Source organism: Triticum urartu, chromosome 2A, assembly GCF_056163025.1.
Source record: "Triticum urartu cultivar PI428250 chromosome 2A, HENAU_Tu73, whole genome shotgun sequence".
Taxonomy (NCBI): Eukaryota; Viridiplantae; Streptophyta; class Magnoliopsida; order Poales; family Poaceae; genus Triticum; species Triticum urartu.
This window is the reverse complement of record NC_141874.1, coordinates 587,921,142-587,943,071: the sequence shown is the minus strand read 5'-3', so window position 1 is coordinate 587,943,071 and position 21,930 is coordinate 587,921,142. Positions and strand designations below refer to the sequence as shown.

At 48.0% G+C, this 21,930-nt stretch overlaps 2 protein-coding genes and 1 pseudogene across 2 annotated transcripts; 2 read left to right on the top strand and 1 right to left on the bottom strand.

Annotated features, from left to right (window-relative positions):
- Positions 1-9,168: 9,168 nt before the first annotated feature.
- On the bottom strand, positions 9,169-10,256 carry LOC147986067 (uncharacterized; annotated as a pseudogene).
- On the top strand, positions 9,230-13,994 carry LOC125538950 (uncharacterized). The gene is made up of 3 exons (XM_087544436.1): positions 9,230-9,536; positions 10,264-13,296; positions 13,449-13,994. The coding sequence occupies exons 2-3, from the start codon at positions 10,359-10,361 to the stop codon at positions 13,829-13,831; spliced, it is 3,321 nt and encodes a 1,106-aa protein (XP_087400562.1). The 5' UTR covers positions 9,230-9,536; positions 10,264-10,358; the 3' UTR covers positions 13,832-13,994.
- A 156-nt stretch (positions 13,995-14,150) lies between these two features.
- LOC147986066 (UDP-glycosyltransferase 92A1-like) lies at positions 14,151-16,266 on the top strand. The gene has a single exon (XM_087544438.1). It carries the CDS (start codon positions 14,252-14,254, stop codon positions 15,767-15,769), a length of 1,518 nt encoding a protein of 505 aa, XP_087400564.1. The 5' UTR covers positions 14,151-14,251; the 3' UTR covers positions 15,770-16,266.
- Positions 16,267-21,930: the final 5,664 nt, after the last annotated feature.

Below are 21,930 nucleotides of genomic sequence, written 5' to 3'. Positions count from 1 at the left end.
AGTCGTGGAAGCATAAGATTGGCGAGACAACAACGATGCTACGATGGTGATCAAGGTGTCGCGTCGGTGACGATGGTGATCATGACGGTGCTTCGGAGATGGAGATCACAAGCACAAGATGATGATGGCCATATCATATCACTTATTTTGATTGCATGTGATGTTTATCTTTTATGCATCTTATCTTGCTTGGATTGACGGTAGAATTATAAGATGATCCCTCACTAAATTTCAAGATAAAAGTGTTCTCCCTGAGTATGCACCGTTGCCAAAGTTCGTCGTGCCCAGACACCACGTGATGATCGGGTGTGATAAGCTCTACGTCCATCTACAACGGGTGCAAGCCAGTTTTGCACACGCAGAATACTCAGGTTAAACTTGACGAGCCTAGCATATGCAGATATGGCCTCAGAACACTGAGACTGAAAGGTCGAGCGTGAATCATATAGTAGATATGATCAACATAGTGATGTTCACCATTGAAAACTACTCCATTTCACGTGATGATCGGTTATGGTTTAGTTGATTTGGATCACGTGATCACTTAGAGGATTAGAGGGATGTCTTTCTAAGTGGGAGTTCTTAAGTAATATGATTAATTAAACTTTAATTTATCATGAACTTAGTCCTGGTAGTATTAGCATATCTATGTTGTAGATCAATAGCTCGCGTTTAGCTCCTTTGTTTTATTTTTGATATGTTCCTAGAGAAAACTAAATTGAAAATTTTTAGTAGCAATGATGCGGATTAGATCCATGATCTGAGGATTATCCTCATTGCTGCACAGAAGAATTATGTCCTTAATGCACCGCTAGGTGACAGGCCTATTGCACGAGCAGATGCAGACGTTATGAACGTTTGGCTAGCTCAATATGATGACTACTTGATAGTTTAGTGCACCATGCTTAACAGCTTAGAATCGGGACTTCAAAGACGTTTTGAACGTCATGGATCATATGGATGTTCCAGGAGTTAAAGTTAATATTTCCAGCAAATACCCGAGTTGAGAGATATGAAGTCTCCAACAAGTTCTATAGCTAAAAGATGGAGGAGAATAGCTCAAGCAGTGAGCATGTGCTTAGATTGTCTGGGTACTACAATCGCTTGAATCAAGTGGGAGTTAATCTTCCAGATAAAATAGTGATTGACAGAATTCTCTAGTCACCATCACCAAGTTAGTAGAACTTCGTGATGAACTATAATATGCAAGGGATAACAGAAATGATTCCCAAGCTCTTCGTGATGCTGAAATCGACGAAGGTAGAAATCAAGAAAAGCATCAAGTGTTGATGGTAAACAAAACCACTAGTTTCAAGTAAAGGGACAAAGGGCAGAAAGTGGAACTTCAAGAAGAACGACAAGCAAGTTGCTGCTCAAGTGAAAAACCCAAGTCTGGACCTAAGCCTGAAACTGGGTGCTTCTACTACAAAGGGATTGGTCACTGGAAGCGGAACTACCCCAAGTAATTGGCGGATAAGAAGGATGGCAAAGTGAACATAGGTATATTTGATATACATGTTATTGATGTGTATTTTACTAGTGTTCGTAGCAACCCCTCGGTATTTGATACTGGTTCAGTTGCTAAGAGTAGTAACTCGAAACGGGAGTTGCAGAATGAACATAAACTAGTTAAGGGTGAAGTGACGATGTGTGTTGGAAGTGGTTCCGAGATTGATATGATCATCATCGCACACTCCCTATACTTTTGGGATTAGTGTTGAACCTAAATAAGTGTTATTTGGTGTTTGCGTTGAGCATGAATATGATTTGATCATGTTTATTGCAATACGGTTATTCATTTAAGTAAGAGAATAAATTGTTGTTCTGTTTACATGAATAAAACCTTATATGGTTGCACACCCAATGAAAATGGTTCGTTGGATCTCGATCGTAGTGATACACATATTCATAATATTGAAACCAAAAGATGCAAAGTTAATAATGACAGTGCAACTTATTTGTGGCACTGCCGTTTAGGTCATATTGGTGTAAAGCGCATGAAGAAAATCCATGCTGATGGGCTTTTGGAATCACTTGATTATGAATCAGTTGATGCGAACCATGCCTCATGGGCAAGATGACTAAGACTCCGTTCTCCGAAACAATGGAGCGAGCAACAGATTTGTTGGAAATCATACATACTGATGTATGTGGTCCGATGAATATTGAGGCTCGCGGCAGGTATCATTATTTTCTGATCTCCACAGATGATTTGAGAAGATATGAGTATATCTACTTGATGAAACACAAGTCTGAAACATTTGAAAAGTGCAAAAATTTCAGAATGAAGTGGAGAATCATCGTAACAAAAATAAAAGTTTCTACGATATGATCGCAGAAGTAAAATATTTGAGTTACGAGTTTGGCCTTCAGTTAAAAACAATGTGAAATAGTTTCATTACTCACGCCACCCGGAACACCACAGTGTAATGGTGTGTCTGAACGTCATAACTATACTTTATTAGATATGGTGCGATCTATGATGTCTCTTACCGATCTACCACTATCGTTTTGGGGTTATGCATTAGAGACAGCTGCATTCACGTTAAATAGGGCACCATCTAAATCCGTTGAGACGACACCGTATGAATTATGGTTTGGCAAGAAACCTAAGCTGTCGTTTCTTGAAGTTTGAGGTTGCAATGCTTATGTGAAAAAGTTTCAACCTGATAAGCTCAAACTCAAATCAGAGAAGTACGTCTTCATAGGATACCCAAAAGAAAATGTTGGGTACACCTTCTGTCACAGATCCAAAGGCAAGATATTCGTTGCTTTGAATGGATCCTTTCTAGAGAAGGAGTTTCTCTCAAAAGAAGTGAGTGGGAGGAAAGTAGAACTTGATGAGGTAACTGTACCTGCTCCCTTATTGGAAAGTAGTTCATCACAGAAATCTGTTCCTGTGACTACTACACCAATTAGTGAGGAAGCTAATGATGATGATCATGTAACTTCAGATCAAGTTACTACCGAACCTCGTAGGTAAACCAGAGTGAGATCCGCACCAGAGTGGTACGGTAATCCTGTTCTGGAGGTCATGTTACTTGACAATGACGAACCTACGAACTATGAGGAAGCGATGATGAGCCCAGATTCCGCGAAATGGCTTGAGGCCATGAAATCAGTTATGAGATCCATGTATGAGAACAAAGTATGGACTTTGATTGACTTGCCCAAAGATCGGCGAGCCATTGAGATTAAATGGATCTTCAAGAGGAAGACGGACTTTGATAGTAGTGTTACTATCTACAAAGCTAGAATTGTCGCAAAAGGTTTTCGACAAGTTCAAGGTGTTGACTACGATGAGAGTTTCTCACTCGTGTCTATGCTTAAGTCTGTCTGAATCATGTTAGCAATTGCCGCATTTTATGAAATCTGGCAAATGGATTTATTAAAGAAGAGTTGTATATGATGCAACCAGAAGGTTTTGTCAATCCTAAAGGTGCTAACAAAATATGCAAGCTCCAGCGATCCATCTATGGACTAGTGCAAGCATCTCGGAGTTGGAATATACGCTTTGATAAGTTGATCAAAGCATATAGTTTTATACAGACTTGCGGTGAAGCCTGTATTTACAAGAAAGTGAGTGGGAGCACTACATCATTTCTGATAAGTATATGTGAATGACATATTGTTGATCGGAGATAATGTAGAATTATTCTGCAAAGCATAAAGGAGTGTTTGAAAGGAGTTTTTCAAAGAAAGACCTCGGTGAATCTTCTTACATATTGAGCACCAAGATCTATAGAGATAGATCAAGACGCTTGATAAGTTTTTCAATGAGTACATACCTTGACAAGATTTTGAAGTAGTTCAAAATGGAACAGTCAAAGAAAGAGTTCTTGCATGTGTTACAAGGTGTGAAACTGAGTAAGACTCAAAGCCCGACCACGGCAGAAGATAGAAAGAGAATGAAAGTCATTCCCTATGCCTTGGCCATAGGTTCTATAAAGTATGTCATGCTGTGTACCAGATCTATTGTGTACCTCACCATAAGTTTGGCAAGGGAGTAGAATAGTGATCTAGGAGTAGATCACTGGACAACGGTCAAAATTATCCTTAGCGGAATAAGGATATGTTTCTCGATTATGGAGGTGACAAAAGGTTCGTCGTAAAGGGTTACGTTGATGCAAGTTTTGACACTGATCCAGATGACTCAAAGTCTCAATCTGGATACATATTGAAAGTGGGAGCAATTAGCTAGAGTAGCTCAGTGCAGAGCATTGTTGACATAGAAATTTGCAAAATACTTACGGATCTGAATGTGGAAGACCCGTTGACTAAACTTCTCTCACAAGCAAAACATGATCACACCTTAGTACTCTTTGGGCATTAATCACATAGCGATGTGAACTAGATTATTGAATCTAGTAAACCCTTTGGGTGTTGGTCACATGACGATGTGAACTATGGGTGTTAATCACATGGTGATGTGAACTGTTGATGTTAAATCACATGGCGATGTGAACTAGATTATTGACTCTAGTGCAAGTGTGAGACTGAAGGAAATATGCCCTAGAGGCAATAATAAAGTTATTATTTATTTCCTTATTTCATGATAAATGTTTATTATTCATGCTAGAATTGTATTAACCGGAAACATAATACATGTGTGAATACATAGACAAACAGAGTGTCACTAGTATGCCTCTACTTGACTAGCTCGTTGAATCAAAGATGGTTAAGTTTCCTAACCATAGACATGAGTTGTCATTTTATTAACAGGGTCACATCATTAGAGAATGATGTGATTGACTTGACCCATTCCGTTAGCATAGCACTTGATCGTTTAGTTTGTTGCTATTGCTTTCTTCATGACTTATACATGTTCCTATGACTATGAGATTATGCAACTCCCGTTTACCGGAGGAACACTTTGTGTGCTACCAAACGTCACAACGCAACTGGGTGATTATAAAGGTGCTCTACAGGTGTCTCCGAAGGTACTTGTGGGTTGGCGTATTTCGAGATTAGGATTTGTCACTCCGATTGTCGGAGGGGTATCTCTGGGCCCACTCGGTAATGCACATCACTATAAGCCTTGCAAGCATTGCAACTAATGAGTTAGTTGCGGGATGATGTGTTACAGAACGAGTAAAGAGACTTGCCGGTAACGAGATTGAACTAGGTATTAAGATACCGACGATCGAATCTCGGGCAAGTAACATACCGATGACAAAGGGAACAACATATGTTGTTATGCAGTCTGACCGATAAAGATCTTCGTAGAATATGTAGGAGGCAATATGAGCATCCAGGTTCCGCTATTGGTTATTGACCGGAGACGTGTCTCGGTCATGTCTACATAGTTCTCGAACCCGAAGGGTCCGCACACTTAAAATTCGGTGACGATCATAATTAGGGTTTTTTTGTGTTTTGATGTACCCAAGGTTGTTCGGAGTCCCGGATGTGATCACGGACATGACGAGGAGTCTCGAAATGGTCGAGACATAAAGATTGATATATTGGAAGCCTATATTTGGATATCGAAACGTTTCGGGTGAAATCGAGATTTTACCGGAGTACCGGGGGGTTACCAGAACCCCCCGAGGGTTATTGGGCCTACATGGGCCATAAGGGAGAAGAGGAGGGACGGCCAGGGCAGGCCGTGCGCCCCCTCCCCCCTAGTCCGAATAGGACAAGGAAGGGGGGGTGCGCCCCCCTTTCCTCTTTCTCCCTTCCCCCTTCCTTTTCCAACAAGGCAAGAGGGGGGAGTCCTACTCCCAGTGGGAGTAGGACTCCTCCAGGCGCACCCCTAGGGCCGGCCGTACCTCCGCCTCTCCCTTCTTTATATACGGGGGCAAGGGGGCACCCCATGACACACAAGTTGATCTTCGCGATCGTTCCTTAGCCGTGTGCGGTGCCCCCTTCCACCATATTCCACCTCAGTCATATCGTAGCGGTGCTTAGGCGAAGCCCTGCGTCGGTAGAACATCATCACCGTCATCACGCCGTCGTGCTGACGAAACTCTCCCTCAATGTTTTGCTGGATCGGAGCTCGAGGGACGTCACCGAGTTGAACGTGTGTAGAACTCGGAGGTGTCGTACGTTCGGTACTTGGATCGGTCGGATCAGGAAGGCGTACGACTACTTCCTCTACGTTGTGTCAACGCTTCAGTTGCCGGTCTACAAGGGTACATAGACAACACTCTCCCCTCTCGTTGCTATGCATCACCATGATCTTGCGTGCGCGTAGGATTTTTTTTTTGAAATTACTACGTTCCCCAACAGAGGTCCCTCTCTTTCTCTGCCTTGGCCCTCACAACTTGATGAATGTTTGTGAATGATTTGTCAGACATCTTATTCTTATCCAAATCTTTCTTCATGTCAGCCAGAGCTAGTTGTGTGTTGCCTAGTTGGGCCAGAGCTTGCTCCTTCTCAGCCACCATTTGAGCAAAATCAACCTTAAAAAACCTCAAGTCTTTTTCCATCTTTTCCTTCTCTCTCACAACCCTAAGATTTTCTGCAGCATTAACTACATTGTCCTGGAGCCTAAGCTTGTTCTCATCTTCATACATGCCCAAATCCTAGATAGGCTCATCTTCAAAGGGGCAGGCCACTCAGGGTCAACCCACTCCAGATAGCTGCATTTAGGTATCTTCTACAAATTTGCAACAAAGAAAAATATTCAGTACAATGAAAAAAAGTAGTTATATACTGGCTCAACTACACTACAAATGTTCAGTTTACATGAAGAACAAACAGTTTACTTGATTTGGTTTTGTCAGCTTCCACACATTCAGAGTTACAAACAACAAGATTCAGTTAACTGACATATATAACCGAATGTATTCACTTAATTTAAAGAACTACAAACAAACAAAAAATTCAGAGTTACAAACAACAATCCACAATATTCACTTAATTTAAAGAACTACAAACAAAACAAAAACATTCAGTTAACTGACAGAAGCAAAAACAACAACATAAGCACTAAATCTAGCTGTCAACACAACTGAATCAAACTGACCAAATGAATCAAACTGCCAGAACTAAACTGCTGAATCAAACTGACCAAATGAGCTACTAACCTTCTGTGCACAAGCTAGGAATCTCCTCCCACTATCCACCGATTCAAATGCCACCAGCTTCTCACACACACATTCATGCTCACATCTAGAACTCAGATCTGTGGCCAGGCCGCTCCATTCCACACACAATATGGTGGCAGGTAGCTAAAACAAAAATAAATCAGCTTCATTTACTAACTAACAATGCACACCCAAAGAAAACCCTAACCTGCACTTAATTGCAGACAGACTCAGCGTCGGACGAACTGCCATAATCGCTTTAGGAAACCATGGCCACGAGCTGTGCAAATGTTCAAGGGAGGGGATGGGGGAAGGGACCTTGCTGCCGGCGACATAGGAGGGAGAGAGAGAGAGAGCTAGAGGGAGAGCGAGAGGATGGAGAATGGGGAACAGGAAGGAGAAAAGGGGGACATCAACGGTAGGTGGTGAGGTGGGGGAACGGGAGGAACGGGACCAGCGACGGGGTGCAGTGCGGGTTGAATCGAGTGAACACCAGGGGCCTTTGTGCAAAATTGCCACAGCTGACCGGTCCACCCCTTGGACTGCCACATGTCACGCTGTGAGTGGCTGTGGACCAAAACATCACATAGGGTGTCAAGTTTGTGGAGTTCTCAGTAACATTTTATAAGTTTTGGACTAAAACACCACATTCTGTGCAAGTTTGTGGACTTGGGGTGCTATTACCTCTTGCTGGATTGGTAGAGATGGTCGTCTTTCACCGGAAAACCCGGGCAAGGGGAAGGAAGAGGAGAGAAGCTTCTCTGTGGGCTGGCAACAGTGCCTCGAGTCCACGCACGGCGCAGTTGGGCGTGCACGTGAACCGCCGCCCCGTGCAACTGTCGGGGGCGGATTCCCGCGGTTTGTGCCTGGCTCAGTCAGTCCTCGACGCCGCACTGATCGATCCATCCATCCAGGTAAAGAAAAGAGAAGAAAAGAAAAGAAAAGATGAGAGCAGGGTGAGTAAAGTAGAAGGCACCCCGGCCCATCCGTGCAACTCCACGTAGCCGTAGCGGTTCCCTACCTAGATAGCTGCATTGCACGCACGTAAAGGCAGGGCGCATCCTTTTTGCGCGATCGCCCCCTCCACCTCGCTCGCGCACCCCAAGGCCAGGTACGAGTAGGACGACCGCTGCTAGCTACTCCTCTCCAGCCACGGTGAAACCAACCAGTGATAGTAGAAGGCTAGAAGCCTAGTAGTAGTAGAACGGACCAGAACAAGCGAACCGTGCGAATTTCCCATCCCATGATCGGGAAGAAAAGTGCACGGTGTTGGGCAGGGCGAACGGACGAACCAACTCGGGGCATCTGATTACACGCACACGCGATGCTTTCGTCGTGGTGGTCGCAAGCGTGCGCATCTGCCTTTCTCCGTGTCTCGACGTGTACAGGGCCGGCCAGCAACCCGTGCAGTCACGTACTCCTACGTAGACGCGGCGGCTGAGCGACAGGACAAAAAACCAATCAGTCCAATTAGCCAAACCTCCCCGTGCTAATCCGTGGAGACACGCGTGGAAGACGTACGTACGTATGATTAGCGCTGTTTTGTCACAACCAAGCCAGCATGATTAGTACGTACTGCTCTCCCGAACCAACCAGCAGGGCACCTGCCTACCCTACTTATCAGTACACACATGGGAGTACGCGCTCCTATCCTAGCAAGCACTTAACTCCAAACCCCGGCACCCAAATTAAAAGCCAGAAGCAAACAAGAGAAATTAAAGACTAGACTAGAGTTAGGCTGGTCACAATGAGGAGAAACTTAGGAGTAACATCACACACTCCAATACAACTTTGCTTATGTGTCACATATTTAATAAAGAGAGAGGTGCTTGTGGTAACTAGCTAAGTTACTGAAACATCACACACTCCAAGAAACAATGAGTCTATAACCTAATAAATACATTGTTGCATGACACTACATAGATGTTCCTATCCACTGTGGAGGTAGTAACATAGTCCAAGAAAGTGTGTAAGTTACTAGACTATGTTCTTGCCCATTGTGACCAGCCTTGGAGGGATAGAAAAGCCCAGCTCAAAAGTGCCGGGTGGGCCCGCCCGGATGAGGACGAAAAGCAAGCTCCAGCCAAAGCAATCGAAGCAAAGAGAAGGGGCAAGGGAAAGCAAAGGGACCGAGGCGAGGCTAGGCTAGATCGAGGGACCGCCCGCGATTGCTACGCTTCGCGAGCGTGCTTGCCTGCCATTTCCTCCCGTCCGCCCCCGGCCCGACCCAATTCCTTCTCCACCCCCCCTCCCTCCCTCCTCCCCTACCACCACCACCACCACCACCTCCATCACCTTCTCTCCCCCTCCTCCCCCCTAGCCAGCTAGCTAGCTCTCTTGCCGTCATCACACCGCCTCCTCCTCTCCTCTCTCTCTACTCCGCGGCGGCGCATCTCCATCGCCCATTCATTGTTCTTCGCCCGGCGGCGGCAGTGAGTCGACGCTCTAACGCAGCCCGGCGCCGGCGCCGGCGGGACTGGGCGTGCCAGAAGCGCGGCCGAAAACGCGGTGAGTTGGCAGGCCTCCCTCGCTCTTGTTGCGTGCGTGCGTCCGCATTAATGCGCCCTCTGGTGCGCGGTGCTGTTCCCTCTTGTGATGCTGCTGCTGCTGCTGCCGCCTTGTGGTTGTGAGGGTGGGGGTGACGTTAGTTACTGCGCGCAGCTCGCTCGCTCGCTCCGGGCGGAGTGAAAGGCCCGCTCTTTTTGCTCGCAGATCTGTTTCGGCGGTGGTGGTGCGCGGCGGTGCTGTTCCTGGCTGGGTCCCTCCGTCCGACGGGCCGTGGGCTCCCGCGATTTGAGGGGGTCGCAGCGGTCCCTCCACGGTTCTTATTGGGTGTTCCATCTTTTTCTGCAAATATGGTGCGATTGCTAGCAGGCTACTCCTGTTCCGGGTTCCCTCGACTGGTCCGAGCCTGAGAATCAGGAGTAAGCATTATTTTCAGGCGGGTGATTCGATTCTCGTCGCTTTTCAGCGATTCTTCCCGGTGCTAGATTCTTGATTTGGAGTTGCTCAGTTCGCTCCCGAATTCGATTCTTAGTATAGCTTTCATTCCTGTTTCGGCTTGTCGTGTTAACGTTTTCAGTGTCCATTTCTCTGAAAACGAAGGGGAAGCAAAACAGAGTACTACTTAGTTTCCTGCAGATAGACAGATAGTTACGCTGTTAGAATCTTTCCTGATTAGAAGCATTTCTCTTGCGGCATGTTCTTACAATTCCCTGCTTGCATTCTGTTTCAGGAAGTCTGCAAGCCGCGGAGATGCACAAGATTATAGCACTTGTTCTTCTCAGTGTTCGGCTCTGAGCATTGGTTGATTCGTGAAGTGAAGATAGCATGGGCCCTGGGACGGCATCCGCGTCCTGGGGTTTGCAACTCGGCGTGGTGCTGGTCTTTCTGCTGGTCTCTGGCTGCGAGGGGCTGAGCCATGAGGGCTGGCTTCTCCTGGCGCTCAAGAGCCAGATGATTGACAGTTACCACCACCTTGACAACTGGAACCCCAAGGATCCATCGCCGTGCGCGTGGAGTGGTGTCAACTGCTCCTCCTCCTCCTCGTCGTCGAGGCTAGCAGTGGTGTCTCTCAACGTCAGCAACATGAACCTGTCGGGCACCGTCGGCCCCGGCATTGGCGGTCTTACCGAGCTGACTAGCCTCGATCTGTCCTTCAATGAGTTCTCTGGTGCCATCCCTCCGGACATCGGGAATTGCTCAAAACTGGTGTTGCTCAACTTGAATAACAACAATTTTGATGGTACAATCCCCCCTGAGCTTGGGAAGCTGGCCATGCTGACCGGATGCAATCTGTGCAATAACAGGCTCCATGGTCCAATACCTGATGAGATTGGTAACATGTCATCACTTCAAGACTTGGTGGGGTACAGTAACAATCTCTCCGGTTCTATACCGCATTCGGTCGGCAAGCTCAAGCACCTCAAGACCATCCGGCTGGGACAGAATCTTATATCTGGCAGCATTCCTGCCGAGATAGGCGAATGCCGCAACCTGACCGTGTTTGGTCTTGCGCAGAACAAGTTGGAAGGGCCTTTGCCAAAAGAGATTGGGAGATTGGGTCTCATGACAGACCTCATCCTGTGGGGAAATCAGCTTTCTGGCCCCCTTCCTCCAGAGATCGGGAATTGTACAAATCTCAGGACTATTGCCCTTTATGATAATGATCTGGTTGGTCCTATACCTGCAACAATCGGGAACATTACTTATCTTGAGAAGCTGTATCTTTACAGGAATTCGATAAATGGTACCATTCCATCTGAAATTGGGAAGCTTTCTTTTGCAGAGGAGGTTGATTTTTCAGAGAATTTCTTAATGGGAGGGATACCAAAGGAGTTGGGCAACATACCAGGGTTGTATCTACTCTACCTCTTCCAGAATCAGCTTACTGGCTTTATTCCTAGTGAGTTGTGTGGATTGAGGAACTTGAGCAAGCTTGATCTTTCGATCAATTCACTCACTGGCCCAATTCCAGCCGGATTTCAGTACATGACCAAGCTAATCCAGTTGCAACTCTTCAACAATATGCTATCAGGGGACATACCTCCAAGGTTTGGCATTTACAGTCGACTGTGGGTGGTGGATTTCTCAAACAACAACATTACAGGGCAGATCCCTGGAGATCTTTGTAGGCAGTCAAACCTTATTTTGTTGAATCTGGGGTCTAACAAGTTGACTGGAAACATACCTCACAGAATCACCAGCTGTAAATCCTTGGTGCAGCTTCGTCTCAGTGACAACAGTCTGACAGGAAGCTTCTCCACTGATCTCTGCAATCTGGTGAATTTGACAACAATCGAGCTGGCTCGAAACAAGTTCAATGGCCCTATTCCTCCTCAGATAGGGAACTGCAATGCTCTGCAGAGGCTTAACCTTGCAAATAATTATTTCACATCTGAGTTGCCCCGAGAAATAGGGAAATTGTCAAAGCTTGTCGTCTTCAATATCTCATCTAACAGGCTAGGAGGAAGCATACCACTGGAGATCTTCAATTGTACAACATTGCAGCGTCTTGATCTCAGCCAGAATAGCTTTGAAGGTTCATTGCCAAATGAAGTTGGTAGACTGCCTCAACTGGAGCTTCTCTCGTTCGCTGATAATAGGCTATCTGGGCAGATGCCACCTATTCTTGGTAAACTTTCACATTTGACAGCACTGCAGATTGGTGGCAATCAATTCTCTGGTGGAATACCAAAGGAGCTGGGGCTGCTCTCAAGCTTGCAGATTGCCATGAATTTGAGCTATAATAATCTCTCTGGGAATATACCATCAGAGCTTGGCAGTCTTGCATTATTGGAAAGTTTGTTTCTCAATAATAACAACCTGACAGGTGAAATCCCAGATACATTTGTAAACCTGTCAAGTTTGCTTCAGCTCAATGTCTCGTACAATAATCTCACCGGTACTCTTCCCCCTGTGCCGCTTTTTGACAACATGGTTGTGACCAGCTTTATTGGAAACAGAGGACTCTGTGGTGGACAACTTGGCAAGTGTGGATCTGAGTCACCCTCCTCTTCCCAGGCATCCGACTCGGTCAGTCGTCCTATGGGCAAGATCATAGCAATTATTGCCGCCATTATTGGAGGAGTATCACTTATTCTTATTGCCATACTTTTGCACCATATGAGGAAACCATTAGAAACAGTAGCCCCTTTGCAAGACAAGCAAATTCTATCTGCTGGGTCTAACATTCCTGTTTCTGCGAAGGATGCGTATACATTTCAGGAACTGGTCTCTGCTACAAATAATTTTGATGATAGTTGTGTCATTGGACGGGGTGCTTGTGGGACTGTGTACAAAGCCGTCCTGAAGCCTGGGCAGATAATTGCGGTAAAGAAGTTGGCTTCAAACAGGGAAGGAAGCAACACGGATAACAGCTTCCGTGCGGAGATCATGACTCTTGGAAAGATAAGACATCGTAACATTGTGAAGCTGTACGGTTTCATCTATCACCAGGGTGCAAACCTTTTGTTGTATGAGTACATGCCAAGAGGCAGCCTTGGAGAGCTACTTCACGGAGAATCTTCTTCTTCACTCGATTGGGAGACACGCTTCACGATAGCCCTTGGGGCAGCTGAAGGGCTTTCATACTTGCATCATGATTGCAAGCCTCGGATCATCCACCGTGATATCAAGTCAAATAACATTTTACTTGATGACAACTTTGAAGCTCATGTTGGTGACTTTGGGTTGGCTAAGGTAATTGACATGCCAGTCTCAAAGTCTATGTCTGCAATTGCTGGTTCATATGGCTATATTGCACCAGGTGAGTCTTAAGTTTTCTCCACATCCTACAAAGCAAATTCCATTTGCATGTCACTGCTATCTTGCCCTATATGCTTTTTTTTTTAACTTGAATCTGTAGTTAAGCGATGAATGGTCAACAAAGTATTGATCCAGTTCTTTTCATTTGATCAGAGTATGCGTACACCATGAAGGTGACTGAGAAATCTGACATATACAGCTATGGTGTCGTGCTGTTGGAGCTGCTAACCGGCCGTGCGCCTGTGCAACCGATAGAATTGGGAGGTGATCTGGTAACATGGGCCAAAAATTACATCAGGGACAATTCTCTGGGTCCAGGGATATTTGACAGTAATCTTGATTTGGAAGATAAAGCCGTCGTCGATCATATGATCGAGGTCTTGAAAATTGCTCTGCTATGTAGTAACCTGTCGCCGTACGAGAGACCGCCGATGCGGCATGTTGTAGTTATGTTAAGCGAGTCCAAAGATAGGGCCCGGACGAGCTCGGCGTCGTCGCCTGCTTCTGATAATTCTTCGAAGAAGGATAGCTCATGATGTATTTATATATATAAGTTCAGTTAGTGAAAGGCAACCAATACCAGTTGCTCCCTTTCCCCTGTTGCTTATGGTGGGGATGTTGGGAGCATGCACTCATTCTTTCTGTCAATTGTTTTCTAGTGGGATAAATAATACTGACTGATAACAGTGGGATTGTGTATGTATGTTAGCCTCTCTGATGAAGAAGGTAGTCTCGAGTCCAGACAGTAACCCCGAGTAGTTCAGCCAGGGTTCCTCCCTGGACGTGGCGCTGTGCCTCTTGCTTAGATTTGGGTTTAGTATTGAGATTTCTCAATGTTGAAATATGAATGTGCTTTTGCTGGAACAACATGGTCTTTCTGAACTTGTGACACTCCCAGCTGAGTTGTATCTGAGCTTCCTCGGTGCAATTTTTATCTTAACTTTCTGAGCTTATGAATGTGCTTTAGCGGCAGTGAACTTCCTCAAGGTGCCTCCAGGGTCACTCTACTCCACCGAACAAGCCACACCCGTCAGAGGTCAGACCACTACCAATATACCATGGCAGCAGAGGAAGCAGGGAGCCGGGACCCGCACGTCGTCCTCTTCCCCTTCCTCGCGCGCGGCCACATCCCCGCCTTCCTCCGCCTCGCCGGCCTCCTCCACGAGCTGCGCCCGGGCATCACCGTCACCCTCGTCTCCACCGCGCGCATCCTCGATTCCATCTCCCTCCCGCCCACCAACCCTCCTATCCGCCTCCACGCGCTCCCGTTCGCGCCCGCGGACCACGGCCTGCCTCCCGGCGCCGACTCCCTCGCCGACCTCCACGTCCACCAGTTCATCACCTTCTTCCAGGCGTCCGAGTCCCTCCGCCCCGCCTTCGAAGCGTTCGTCTCCGGCATCCGGTCCCCGGTCTGCATCGTCGCCGACGCCTTCTTCGCCTGGACGGCGGACGTCGCGCGCGCGCACCGCGCGTTCCACGCGGTCTTCCTCACCGGCGGCGCCTTCGGCTTCGCCGTCTTCTTCTCCGTGTGGGAGCACCTGCCGCACAGGCTCGCCGCCGGCGACGAGTTCCCTCTGTCCGATTTCCCCACCGTCGTCCTCCACCGCACGCAGATCCCGCGGTACATGCTCGCGGCGACCGGGTCCGATCCCTGGTCGGCCTTCTTCCGGCGGGTCATCCCGCTTTGCCGCAAGACCGATGCGGTGCTCGTCAACACCGTCCAAGAGCTCGAGTCTTCCGGCCTAGACATGCTCAGGAGGACCTTCGGCGTCCAGCCATGGCCAATCGGGCCGATTCTCGCGGCGCCGACGACTCCGTCGGACTCGCATGACGATGCCGGCATCATCCGGTGGCTGGACGCGCACCCGCCGCGCTCGGTCCTGTACATATCCTTCGGCTCGCAGAACAGCATCAACGCCGATCAGATGACGGAGCTGGCACTGGGCCTGGAGGCCAGCGGGCGGCCGTTCCTTTGGGTCCTCCGGCCACCGCTGGGGCTCGACGCGAAGGACGGCTTCAAGCCGGAGTGGCTCCCGGCAGGCTTCGAGGAGCGAACGGCCGGGGCCAAGAGGGGACTGCTGGTGCGCGGCTGGGCGCCGCAGATGCGGATCCTGGCGCACCCGTCCACCGGCGCGTTCATGAGCCACTGCGGGTGGAACTCCATCCTGGAGAGCCTATGCCACGGCGTGCCGGTGATCGGGTGGCCGCTGGGGGCCGAGCAGTTCTTCAACGCGATGCTGGTGGTGGAGTGGGGCGTCTGCGTGGAGGTGGCGCGGGGGAACATGGAGAGCTCGGTGGTGGCGATGGGGGCCGTGGCCGACGCCGTGGGGACGGTGATGGGGGAGACGGAGAAGGGCGGCGAGATGAGAAGGAAGGCGGAGGTGATCGCGCGCGCGATGGCGGTCGCTTGGGAGGGACCGCGTGGGTCGTCGGCGGTGAGCTTGGAGGGGTTCCTCGGATGCGTTGAGATTTGAGACGTCCGTGCGTTGAGATTTCCGCCTCGATGCTGTTACGGGGGGATTTTCCTGCAAAAAAAAAACAACGGTTTTGCTAAAACTCGGGCTGTGTTTGACAACAAAGCAGTGTAAAAACTGTGGTATTTTAAACTACAGGTACTAGATACCACAGTTTTCACATATTAAAGTATTTTGTAGTATTGAGAATACTATGACGTGTTTGGCTGGTGTTCATTTACAAAGACATAAATTAGCTAGATAGCCGTTTTATAGTTGCAACATCCACGTTCTTAGCTGGCCTTCTGTTGAATCTCTCAAAAAGAAACGAATTTTGGTGTAAATCAATTAGGGATTTGAGAGGGGATTTGAGAGAGGAGTTCACAGTACAGAGAACTGGAGCGGCGGGGTGAGCTGCCGTCCATTCCTTTCCTTATCTCTATCTTCCTTCTTTACACTCTTGTCCCACTGACATTTATAATTTACACATTAGTATATAATCATACCAAATACAAATTTACCACTAAACTCAACACCCCCCCTCAAGATGGGGCAAACACATCATATAACCTCATCTTGCTACATAAGCTAGAAAACACTTTTTCAGCGAGACCTTTGGTCAGAATATCCGCTAGTTGGTTTGAAGAGCTCACATAATGCATACATATTATCCCTTGGTCAAGTTTCTCTTTGGTAAAGTGTCGGTCAATTTCTATGTGCTTTGTTCTACCATGTTGAACCGGGTTATTTGCTATATCTAGCGCAGCCTTATTATCATAATACATCATCAATGGTCTTGCCTGGAATAGACTCAACTCCATCGGTATGATTTTTAGCCATAAGACTTCACATACTCCATGAGCCATAGCTCTGAATCCTGGTTCTGCAGTGGACCTTGCAACAACATTTTGTTTCTTACTACGCCAAGTAACTATGTTTCCTCCAACAAACGTACAATATCCTGACGTAGAGCTTCTATCATCTAATGAACCGGCCCAATCAACATCAGTATAACATTCTATTTGTAAATTGCCACTTGACTTATACAATAAACCTCGACCTGGGCACCCCTTTAAATACCGAATGATTCGATTTACTGCATCCATGTGGTGAGTTTTAGGACTATGCAAAAACTGGCTCACCACGCTTACGGCAAAAGCTATATCAGGATGAGTATGTGATAAATAGATCAAACGGTCAACAAGTCTCTGATATTGCTCCCGGTCAACAGGTTCCCGTGACTCACTAGTCAATTGGTGGTTTTGTTCAATTGGTGTTAATTCTGGACGACACCCAGACATACCAGTTTCTGACAACAGATCTAGCACATATTTTCTTTGAGATAGATAGATGCCTCTTGAGCTTCGTGAGACTTCAATTCCAAGAAAGTACCTCATTTCTCCTAGATCCTTGACTTCAAACTCGTTCCTCAAATGTTGCTTCACTCTTTCAATACCTTGATCATCATCTCCTGTAATAATAATATCATCAACATAGACAATTAATATCGTCAATTTTCCACCACATCTTTTATAAAATAAAGTATGGTCGGCATTGCTCTGGCTGAAACCCAATTTCAGCATAGCTTTTCTAAATCGACCAAACCATGCACGAGGAGATTGTTTTAGGCCATACAGTGAATGACGGAGTTTCAAGACCTTTCCTTCAGTTTGTATCGTGTTGAAACCTGGTGGTATATGCATATAAATTTCCTCCTGAAGGTCTCCATGTAAGAATGCATTTTTTACATCCATCTGAAACAAATTCCATTCAAGATTAGTTGCACAAGACATCAAAGTTCTTACTGTATTCATTTTTGCTACAGGGGCAAATGTTTCCTCATAATCAACACCACGAGTCTGTGTGTAGCCTTTGGCCACCTACCGAGCTTTATACCTTTCTATTTTACCTTTAGGGTTACACTTAATGGTATAAACCCATTTGCATCCGACTGGTTCCTTGCCCTTCGTCCATTCTACCAATTGCCATGTATTATTCTTTTCTAGAGCATACATTTCCTCCATCATTGTTGATGAAGCTATGTACCTAGGGTAGGGTCATGGACCTGTCCCAACTGCCCTACCCAAGGACATCTCTAGAAGAAATCACCTTTCAATCGACTTGGAGGTGTTCCACTTGACAGACTCGAAGACGCTCGACCAAGAAGCAATCACTCGACCAAGACCAAACCACTCGACGGCCAGGAGACCTAAAGGCACTCCGCATGCTAACGGTCGATTATTAAGTAGCCTTTATGGTCATCATAGCACTTTATTAGGGGCGTTACCAGTAACGCCCGACCTTAATGTATTTAAACCCTGCACAACTGAGGGCCGGAGGGGTCCGGCAAACTCTATATAAGCCACCCCCTCCTCAGTGTAAAGGGTTCGCACCCTTTGTAAACCATACATGCATAATCCAGTCGACCGGCTTTGGGCTCCGAGACGTAGGGCTATTACTTCCTCCGAGAAGGGCCTAAACTCGTAAACCTCGTGTGCTTAGAACTTCTCCATAGCTAAGATCTTGCCTCTCTATACCTACCCCCCTACATTACTGTCAGACTTAGAACCACGACAGTTGGCACCCACCGTGGGGCCGGTGTTTTAGCGATTTGTTGGAGGAGTTGCGATCTTTTCCGATCCAAATCATCATGGTTTCTGGCAGAGTTTTGGTGGAGGGCCGCGAGATCCGTCTCGGCACGCTCACGTTCATCGCCGACGACTCCGCTTGGCTTCAGGAGGATCCGCTCGACGTGGACGCACTCCCCGTCCGCGGGGCAACGCACTTTAGCGCGTGCGTCCGCGGCGTTCTCTTGCGGCAACCGTCGACCCCCTACCGGTCGGCTCCTGTGTTATCCTCCCTCCCTGTTTCCCGCCGGCGCAAGCGCTCCGGTCGGTCGAGACTTCAGTGGTGGGTGAGACACGCAGTGGCACGCCAGTCGGCCACCCCTCAAGTCGCGGCGATCAAGCCCGATGAATCCCTCTACGGCCTGTTCGATCTGTCGACTGGCTCCGCAGAGACCGCATCCGAGTGCGACAGCAGTGATCCGGCGGCGGAGGTTCTGATGGTTGATGGACCGCCCAGTCCTCCCGGTTTTCCCCGCACCGACGGAGGCGCAGGTGGAGGCGACCCGTCGCGTCCCCATGAGGAATATCTCCCCGAGCCTCTCACGTCTCTGCAGAGAGAAGACCTTCGTCGCCGGAACATGGATGCACTGCACACTCCTATCGTTGGAGAAACCCCCGAGGCTCGTGCCTTGGAGGACGCGCGCCTGGCAAACTTGGCCGAGCGCACTCGACTGGAGAACCTCCAGCGAGCACTCGACGAGCGTGCACGACAACAGGTTCCGGAATCCAGTCGACGTCAACTCTTTCCGCCCCCGCAGGTATATCGAACTCCGATTCAGAATTTAGCAGCTGCAGCCCGTATAGCAGAGTCGATTTAGCCTTCCCAGTCGGAGGCTGGCAGAGGCTTGCTGCAGATCAGAGCGTTACTCCGGGTAGCAGGAGACCAGAATTCCGCTGTTTCTCAGTCACGGAACAGAATTCATAGCAGATCCGTTGCTGTAGACATAGTCCAGTCGGCTCATAGCCCAAGATCGCCCCCGAGGCATGAGGGACGTGGGGACCGGCGTAATCAGTATGGGGACCGTGAACAATATGATCACCGATTCGATCGTGACGGTCGACGTCGAGTGCCCACCCCTCCTCCGAGGAGCGGGTCGTATGCGCCTCGACAACAGGATGACAGGCGCCCTCATAGTGTTGGGCGAAGGATTCTAGTCGACCCCAGGGATCCAGGCTTTGATGCGAGATCCATTCTCGTTCAAGGTTTGGTCGACAGGAACAGAGCTCACCGAGAAGGTCACGACAGAGATGCACCTACCAGCAGCAGAGTACATGTTCCGGGGCCAGAGTGCTTTAGTAGAGCCATCAGGGCCGCTGTGATTCCTCCCAACTTTAGGTTGGCGACTGGAGTCAGTAAGTTCACTGGTGAGTCCAAGCCCGATACTTGGCTTGAAGGCTACCGAGTGGCCGTCCAGATTGGCGGCGGCAATGATGAAGTGGCCATGAAGCACCTGCCTCTCATGTTGGAGGGCTCGGCCAGAGCATGGCTGAACCAGTTAGCGCCCAGCAGCATTTACACTTGGGAAGATCTCGCCCGAGTGTTTGTCACCACATTTGAAGGAACATGCAAGCGACCGGCAGGGCTGACGGAACTGCGGTCTTGCATGCAGAAGCCGAATGAAACTTTGAGGGATTACATCCAGAGATGGATCACGTTACATCACACGGTAGAGAATGTGCCTGACCACCAAGCAGTCTGTGCCTTCAAAGAAAGCATCAAGTACAGAGAACTAAATCTGAAATTCGGTCGAACCAGAGATATGTCTCTGAATCGGATGATGGAGATTGCCACCAAGTACGCTAATGGTGAAGATGAGGATCGACTCAGGAGTGGCAAGCTCAAGTCAGTCACTCAAGAAACCGGAGGAAATTCCAATCGGAAACAGAAGCGAAAAGCTGAGCCAGCTTCTCCTGGGGAAGCCTTGGCCGTAACTCAAGGAAAGTTTAAGGGGAAACCCAAAGGACCCTGGAACCCCAAGAAGGTTAAGGACCAGGACGGAAATGATGTGTTGGATTTACCATGTCACATCCACACCAAGAAAGATGAAGAGGGCAATTTCATTTACCCGAAACATACCACTCGACAGTGTCGACTCTTGATCCAGCAGTTCCAGGGCAAGCAACCCAAAGATAAGGAAAATGAGTTAGAAAAAGTTGAGGACAAGGAAGATAGTGACGATGGATACCCCCAGGTCAATCCACCCTGATGATTTTTGCTGCTGTTGAAAGCAAAAGTTGACTGAAAGTTATCAACCGAGAGGTGAATATGGTTGCTCCGGCGACACCCAGTTATCTGAAGTGGTCTCAGACTGCCATCACATTCGACCAGTCCGATCATCCAACGCACATTGCCACCCCTGGGAGGCAAGCTTTGGTGGTCGACCCAGTTGTTGAAGGCACTCGATTGACCAAAGTCTTGATGGATGGTGGTAGTGGTTTGAATATACTATATGCTGAGACGTTGAAAGGGATGGGCATTCCGATGTCCAGACTCAGTACCAGCAACATGAGTTTCCATGGAGTCATTCCTGGAAAGAAGGCTGAGTCACTCGGCCAGATTGCTCTTGATGTGGTTTTCGGTGATTCCAAGAATTACCGCAAAGAAAAGTTGACGTTCGAAGTTGTAGATTTCCAAAGTGCGTATCACGCTATTTTGGGCAGGCCGGGTTACGCACGCTTCATGGCTCGACCATGTTATGTGTATCTCAAATTGAAGATGCCTGGTCCCAAAGGTGTGATCACTGTTACGGGCAATCGGAAGAAAGCAGAAGAGTGTTTTCTGAAAGGTTCAAAGATCGCTGATGCTCAGATGGCAGTGGTAGAGCTGCAGGAATACCAGAAGACTGCAGACCCGAGTGATTTGTTGTGAGCCAAGAAGCCCACTACAGAATCAGCTTTTCAGTCGTCTGGCGAAACGAAGACAGCTCACATCCACCCGACCGATCCCAGCGCTGCTCCAACTCATATCTCAACAACACTCGACTCCAAATAGGAAGAAGCGCTCATCCAGTTCCTCCGTGAGAACTGGAACATTTTCGCATGGAAGCCTTCTGACATGCCAGGTGTTCCCAGGGAGCTGGCTGAGCATCGCCTATGAGTCAACTCAAAAATAAAACCTGTCAAAGAACATCTCCGACGGTCCGCCGTCCAAAAGAGAAAGGCTATTAGCGAGGAGGTGGCTCGGCTCTTAGCAGCGGAGTTCATCTGAGAGATCTACCACGCCGAGTGGCTCGCCAATGTTGTCATGGTCCCCAAGAAGGACAAGTCACTTCGCATGTGCATTGACTTTAAACATATCAATCGGGCCTGCTCGAAAGATCATTTTCCTCTCCCCTGCATCGACTAGATAGTCGACTCGACTGCGGGATGTGAGCGGCTGTCTTTTTTAGACGCCTATTCCGGGTACCATCAGATCCGTCTGTATGGACCCGACGAGATCAAAACAGCTTTCATCACTCCATTCGGGTGCTTCTGTTATGTTACCATGCCGTTCGGCCTCAAGAATGACGGAGCCACATTCATGAGGATGATTCAGAAGTGTTTGCTCACTCAAAT